The sequence below is a fragment of the Silurus aristotelis genome, assembly GCF_946808225.1.
Source record: "Silurus aristotelis genome assembly, chromosome: 5".
NCBI lineage: Eukaryota > Metazoa > Chordata > Actinopteri > Siluriformes > Siluridae > Silurus > Silurus aristotelis.
In genome coordinates, this window is record NC_139578.1 from 33,721,741 (window position 1) to 33,728,934 (window position 7,194).

Consider the following 7,194-nt stretch of genomic DNA (forward strand, 5'->3'; position numbering starts at 1 on the left):
AAAGACCAATTATGTGATACAAAGTTCATCATTTATTTTCAGAGACGATTCATCAATGCAGATCTGTATAGAACTTTTAGGAATAAACCACAACGATCTGTTACAGAAGCCGAGCTCAGATCAGTGTGTCGGTCATTTAACCTTTTCACCCAGCGCTGTGTCAGTGCACAGTGAAGGCACACGATCGCGTTGAGAGAATGGAATCAAATGCTGCGCTACAAACTTTTGGAGGATCCTGGACCATCAAAAACATTCTGCTCCTGTTGTAATTTGGGGGTTGAGTTCTGAACATGCTGCTGGTTTGAAGGATTTGGGCACAATTCTGAATCAATGAGATTATTATTATTTTTTCTTTTTTTTTTTTTCATATAAGTTCAGTTGATTCTGTGAACATTCATTTTCACGAGTTAATTATGGAAGAAAAATCAAGATAATAAATGAAATTTGTTGTAATTTGCTGCTGCGATTTTACAGTTCAGAACATTCAGTTGTGAAATCCAATAAAAAAAAAGAGACATTCATTCGTTTATTGGGGTAACTGAGTTTTCCAACTTAGTCATCACAACCTCTTACTGTTCAGTAATTAGATTGATGGCAGGAAAAGAAATGATACATTATTGTATAATCTATGAATCAAAAACTCCGTTTTCCTCTCTGTACTTCTGCAGTGCCTCAAGGATAAATAAACCATCCATCCATCCATCCATCCATTTTTACCCTTTTTTGTTTTTTTTTGTTTTTTTCTCTTTTTTCATTTCTATTTGTTCTCTGTATTTTTCCTTTCTTTTTATTTCTTCTTTCTTAGGAAAACAGAAATTGAAATAAACGAGTGTTTGGAGAAAGCGTTGTTGAAGGGCAACAAATTTGCAGAATTTATCAACTTCTTTTAAAACACTGAAATGATTCCATTGTTATAATAGAACATGGGGTGAGTTTGGGTTTTTGCCCCAGACTCCATTCCTGTAGGTGGCAGTAATGCACCAAAAGTTGGTTTTTTTCATCCTCCAAAGAAATCCAGAAGAAGGAGAGGAGCCCTGGGGAGAAGAATAGGAGCTGGAGATCTCTGCATAGAAACGTTTCTGAATGCTTTGGAAAAATATCAGCATTTGAGCTGGTTGAAGGAGCTGATGTTTGAATCCTTAGGTAAGTGAAAGTAAAACTGGATTTCTGAGCTTCTGAATGGATTTGGGTTTAATTTGGAAACAAAAAAACAACTTCAACAGCAGACAGACAGAAATCCTGACCATCCCCCACACCTGATTGGCTCCCAGTTCAGGACAGTGTGTGTAATAGTTATACAGTATAGATGTATAAAATCTAACTCATACACATGGAGATCTCAATCAGCCAGAAGAACAATTATGCAGATGCGCCTCAGTAGCTGAAGTTTACATCAAATATTAAGTGTGTAAAGTGTGATCTCTGTGACTGTAAACAAAGTGGATTTCAGTTCCAGGAGGGCTGGTGGTAACCCAGCTATTAGTGTTGCACAGGTCAGGTCACTCTTAGTGTCAGTCTCAAGCCCAGATAAATGTGGAGGTTTGTGTTCTGAAGGACATCCAGCGTAAAACGTGCCAAATCAAATATGTAATATAATATCACAAATCAGAAATTCATATCGGATCGGTCGAGGCCCGGGTTACCAACGACCACCACAGGTATCATTAACCAACAGGGTGCCGGTGGACATTGGGCTACTGTTGGCTGAAGTAGGAGAAGGAGAGGAGGAAGACGTCTACAGAGACAGCAGGGAAAGTAGAAGTGGAGGAGAGTGGAGGTTCGAGTTGGTACTTTAAATGTTGGTACTATGACTGGTAAAGGGAGAGAGGGAGCTGATATGATGGAGAGGAGAAAGGTAGAGATGTTGTGTGTTCAGGAGACCAACTGGAAAGGGATTAAGAGCAGGAACATTGGAGGTGTTTAAACTGTTCTATCATGGTGTGGATGGAAAGAGAAATGGTGTAGGGGTGATTCTGAAGGAAGAGTACAGTAAGAGTGTAGTGGAGGTGAAGAGAGTTTCTGATAGGGTGATGAACGTGAAGCTGGAAGTTGAAGGGGTGATGATAAATGTCATCAGTGCTTATGTTCCACAAGTGGGTTGTGAGATGGAGGAGGAGGAGGAGGAAAGATTCTGGAGTGAATTAGATGAAGTGGTAGAAGGTGTAGGAATAAAAGATTGGTGATTAAGACAAACTATAATGGTCATGTAGGTGAAGGGAACAGAGGTGATGAGGAGGTAATGGTAGGTATGGCTTTAAGAAGAGGAATGTGGAATGGCAGATGGTGGTAGATTTTGCTAAAAGGATGGAAATGGCAGTAGTGAACACTTATTTTAAGAAGAAGGAGGATCTATGGCATATGAGGAGCTGTAGGAGAAGTTGGACACTAAGGAATGAGAAAATTATTTGTAGCGATTGGCCAGGCAGAGTAACCGAGCTGTGAAGGATGTGCTGCAAGTTAGAGCAATAAAGGATGAAGCTGGAAATGTGTTGACTACTGAGGAGAGTGTGTTGAGAAGATGGAGGGAGTATTTTGAGCAGCTGATGAACGAGGAAAATGAGAGAGGGAGAAGGTTGGATGGTGTGGAGATGGTGAAGCAGGAAGTGGATAGGATTAGTAAGGAGGAAGTCTCTTTAAGTCGATCGAAACTATAAAATCTGAATGTACTTAATTAGAGCTACTTACATTTATCTCATTCATACAACTGAACAGATATGGGGTTAAGGACCTTGCTCAGGGGCCCAGAAGTGGCTGCTTGGTGTGACTGGGATTTGAGCTCACAACCTTCAAAGGCAGTTGTTTTTAGTTTTATGGCTGATTGGTGCATATTGTATTTTCTCACAAATTGGGCTAACTTGATTATCAGTGGACCTTCATGTTCTTATGTGTTACTGCACACTGGGAGTGGGAATTCAGATTGTGGAATCTTTGCAGTGTAAATTTGCTAGTTTCAATCATGTTCTGCTTTTTGTCTTCCAATTTGTTTTCTTGTTAGAGACACAAGAGACGTATTCAGTATGGCCAGTCAAGTAGAGAAGCACACAGACCTTCACCACTGCTCATACTGTGGGAAGAGATTCACTCAGCCGAGGAGTTTACAGGCGCACCAACGCATTCACACGGGAGAGAAACCTTTCCAGTGCTTAGAGTGTGGAAAAACTTTCAATCAGAGCTTTCATCTTAAACAGCATCAGCGCCTCCACTCAGGAGAGAAGCCCTTTCAGTGCTCGGAGTGTGGAAAGAGCTTCAATCGGAGCAACAATTTCAAAGTCCACCAACGCATTCACACGGGAGAGAAACCTTTTCAGTGCTTAGAGTGTGGAAAAACTTTCCGTAAGAACTATCATCTCAAAGAGCATCAGCGTCTCCACACAGGAGAGAAACCGTTTGTCTGTTTACTGTGTGAAAGCAGATTTAGATGCAAAAGTAACCTCAGTGCACACCAACGCATCCATACGGGAGAGAAACCTTTCCATTGCTTAGAGTGTGGAAAAACTTTCAGTCAGAGCGTTCATCTCAAACAGCATCAGCGCCTCCACACGGGAGAGAAACCGTTTGTCTGTTTACTGTGTGGAAGCAGATTTAGATTCAAAAGTAACCTCAAAAGACACCAACTCATCCATACGGGAGAGCGGCCGTATCAGTGTTCACACTGCGGAAAGAGTTTTGGTCACAAGACTCATTTCCAAAAACACAAACAGACCCACATGGTGGAAAAGTCGCATCGCTGCTCACAGTGTGGGAAGAGTTTTGGTTTAGAGAGCGTCCTCCTCGAGCACCAGCGCATCCACACCGGGGAACAACCGTATCACTGTTCACAGTGCGGGAAGAGTTTTAATCACAAGAGATCTCTACTGTGTCACCAGAGTATTCACCGAGGAGAGAAGCCGTATCACTGCTCGCAGTGCGGCAAGAGTTTCAACCGGGAGTGTAATTTCCAAACGCATCAACGCATTCACACAGGAGAGAAACCATACAGCTGTTCAGAGTGCGGGAAGAGTTTTTTCCATCGTAGCGACCTCAAAGTGCACCAGCGGATTCACACTGGAGAGAAGCCGTATCAGTGCTCACAGTGTGGGAAGAATTTTAATCGGAAAAGTAATCTCAATGTACATCAGCGCATTCACACGGGAAAGTAGCCTTGTAGCTGTTTAGACTGTGGAGTTTTTAATCATCACCATCATCTCGAAACACACCAGTGCGTTAACTCAGGAGAAACAACCCTCAGAGATTTACATAGTGAAGTACAAATAAAGCAAATGAGTTGTGTAGTGTAGCAATGTAGCGCCATCTGTATTTAGTATGTAAATATAGAGCAATGTAGTCTTAATGATGTAACAGTATACAGTCCCTAACAAAAGTCTTTTCACTTTTATACAAATTGACCTGAATTGCTGCGGAAATATATTTCTAATCAAGATTTTTTTTTACAAGAAATGGCTCATTTTAATCCCAGCAGCTTTTGTAATAATGTTTCAGTGCAAATCGAAACTGTCAAAAAGTATTCTAATATTCACAGCTTGGTAAATCCCATTGAGTCAATTTTTGCAAAGACATAAGTGTTGTCGCCTTTTCATATGAGCTTCACCTGTGACTAATAATGGATCAATTAGGTCTCAGCTGTGTATAAAGAGAACCTCAGTACACTAGACCTTCACATCAACTGCAACTAGACCTCTGCAAACATGCCTAAGATTCACCCTGAAACTAAAGTTTTGATTATCAAGAGGCTGAAGACCAGATCCACTGCTGATGTGGCAGACACCTTCAATGTGTCTTGGTGTCAAGTACAGAGGATAAAACAAGATTTGAAGAGACTGGAGACATTTTTGACAAGCCCAGGTCAGGCAGACCCCGCAAGACAACTGCTCAAGAGGAACGTTTGTTGGCTCGAAAATCCAATCCAGCCCATTTTCCACTGCAGCAGAGCTCCACGAGATCTGGTCACCTGAAGTCCCTGTGTCAACCAGAACAGTTTGTCGGATTCTGTCTTGAAATGGCCTCCATGGTCGAATCAGTGCCCAGGAGCCAGCACTAAACAAAAGACAATTGAAAACCGTGTGGCATTTGCCAAGGCCCAGAGCCTGATAAAAGGATGGGCACTGGAAAAGTGGCAGAAGGTGGATTTTTCAGATGAATCTTCTGTTGAATTACAACACAGTCGCCGCAAATATTACAGGAGACCTACTGTAGCCCGCATGGATCCGAGATTCACCCAGAAGTTTGGTGGCAGAAAAATCATGGTCTGGGGTTACATCCAGTATGGGGGTGCAAAAGAGATCTGCAGGGTGGAAGGCAACATCAATAGTCTAAAATACCAAGAAATCTTAGCTACCTCTTATATTCCCAACCATAAAAGAAGCCAAATTCTGCAGCAGTATGATGCTCCATCGCATACTTCCATCTTCACATCACAGTTCCTCAAGGCGAAGAAGATCAAGATGCTCCAGGATTGGCCAGCCCAGTCACCAGACATGAACATCATTGAGCATATGTAATGTAGGATGAAAAAGGAAGCATGAAAGACGAAACCAAAGAATATTGATGAACTCTGGGAGGCATGCAAGACTGCTTTCTTTGCTATTCCTGATGACTTCATCAATAAATTGTATGAATCCTTGCCAAACCGCATGGATGCAGTACTTCAAGCTCATGGAAGTCATACAAGATATTAAATTTGTATCTCACAGCACCACTACTTAATTTGCTGACGTATTTTTGCATTTGCAGTAAATTTGTTCACTTTCTGTATAGACAAAACTTTTGTCTTGGCAAAATTTGACCTTTCTGTCTTGATTAAATAATAAATCTTTTTTCAGAGAAACTCATTTATTTCAGTGCATTAAACATCATTTGGGAGGGTTTTAGCTTTTTACATGAGCTATTTCTAACACCAATTGATTAATTAAAAGTCAGTTTAATAGCAGGTGTTTCTAAAAAATAGATAAGCGACAAGACTTTTGTCAGAGACTGTATTAACACTTTCCTGTGTGTATAAATGCTTAGTATTGGATTTACCTCTTTCAATTTCTCACTAAAGACCAGTTATGGGATATAAAGTTCATCATTTATTTTCAGAGAGGATTCATCAATGCAGATCTGTATAGAACTTTAAGGAATAAACCACAACGATCTGTTACAGAAGCCGAGCTCAGATCAGTGTGTCGGTCGTTTACCTCTTCACCCAGCGCTGTGTCAGTGCACAGTAAAGGCACACGATCGCGTTGAGAGAATGGAATTAAATGCTGCGCTACAAACCTTTTGGAGGATCCTGGACCATTAAAGAAGTTCTGCTCCTGTTAAGATTTGGGTTGAGTTCTGAACATGCTGCTGGTTTGAAGGATTTAGGCACAATTCTGAATCAATGAGATTATTATAATTATTATTTTTATTTTATTTTTTTTATAGAAGTTCAGTTGATTCTGTGAACATTCGTTTTCACGAGTTAATTATGAAAGAAAAATCAAGATAATAAATGAAATTTGTTGTAATTTGCTGCTGCGATTTTACTGTTCAAAACATACAGTTGTGAAATCCTATAAAAAAGAGACATTCATTCGTTTATTCGGGTAACTGAGTTTTCCAACTTAGTCATCACAACCTCTTACTGTTCAGTAATTAGATTGATGGCAATAAAAGAAATGATACAGTATTGTATAATCTATGAATCAAAAACTCCGTTTTCCTCTCTGTACTTCTGCAGTGCCTCAAGGATGAATAAACCATCCATCCATCCATCCATTTTTACCCTTTTTTGTTTTGTTTTTTCTCTTTTTTCATTTCTATTTGTTCTCTGTATTTTTCCTTTCTTTTCCTTTTTTTCTTTCTTAGGAAAACAGAAATTGTAATAAACGAGTGTATGAAGAGAGCGTTGATGAAGGGCAGGAGAATAAATACATTTCCAGAATTTATCAACTTCTTTTAAAACACTGAAATGATTCCATTTTTATAATAGAACATGGGGTGAGTTTGGGTTTTTGCCCCAGACTCCATTCCTTTAGGTGGCAGTAATGCACCAAAAGTTGGTTTTCCGTCCTCCAAAGAAATCGAGAAGAAGGAGAGGAACCCTGGGGAGACGAATAGGAGCTGGAGATCTCTGCATGGAAACATTTCTAAATGCTTTGGAAAAATATCAGCATTTGAGCTGGTTGAAGGAGCTGATGTTTGAATCCTGAGGTAAGTGAAAGTAAAACT

The 7,194-nt window shown here is 40.3% G+C and overlaps 1 protein-coding gene across 2 annotated transcripts; it reads left to right on the top strand.

Moving 5' to 3' along the window:
- The first annotated feature begins 992 nt into the window (after window positions 1–992).
- On the top strand, window positions 993–6,491 carry LOC310725891 (uncharacterized protein). Of its 2 annotated transcripts, XR_014533537.1 has the most exons (4): window positions 993–1,143; window positions 2,996–4,340; window positions 5,968–6,044; window positions 6,289–6,491. XR_014533537.1 is itself a non-coding variant. In XM_083541011.1 (2 exons), exon 2 carries the CDS (start codon window positions 3,018–3,020, stop codon window positions 4,137–4,139), a length of 1,122 nt encoding a protein of 373 aa, XP_083397137.1. In that variant the 5' UTR covers window positions 1,019–1,143; window positions 2,996–3,017; the 3' UTR covers window positions 4,140–4,695. The 2 variants fall into 2 exon arrangements, 1 of the variants encoding a protein (XP_083397137.1); XM_083541011.1 differs by lacking the exons at window positions 5,968–6,044; window positions 6,289–6,491 and having other exon boundaries at window positions 1,019–1,143; window positions 2,996–4,695.
- Window positions 6,492–7,194: the final 703 nt, after the last annotated feature.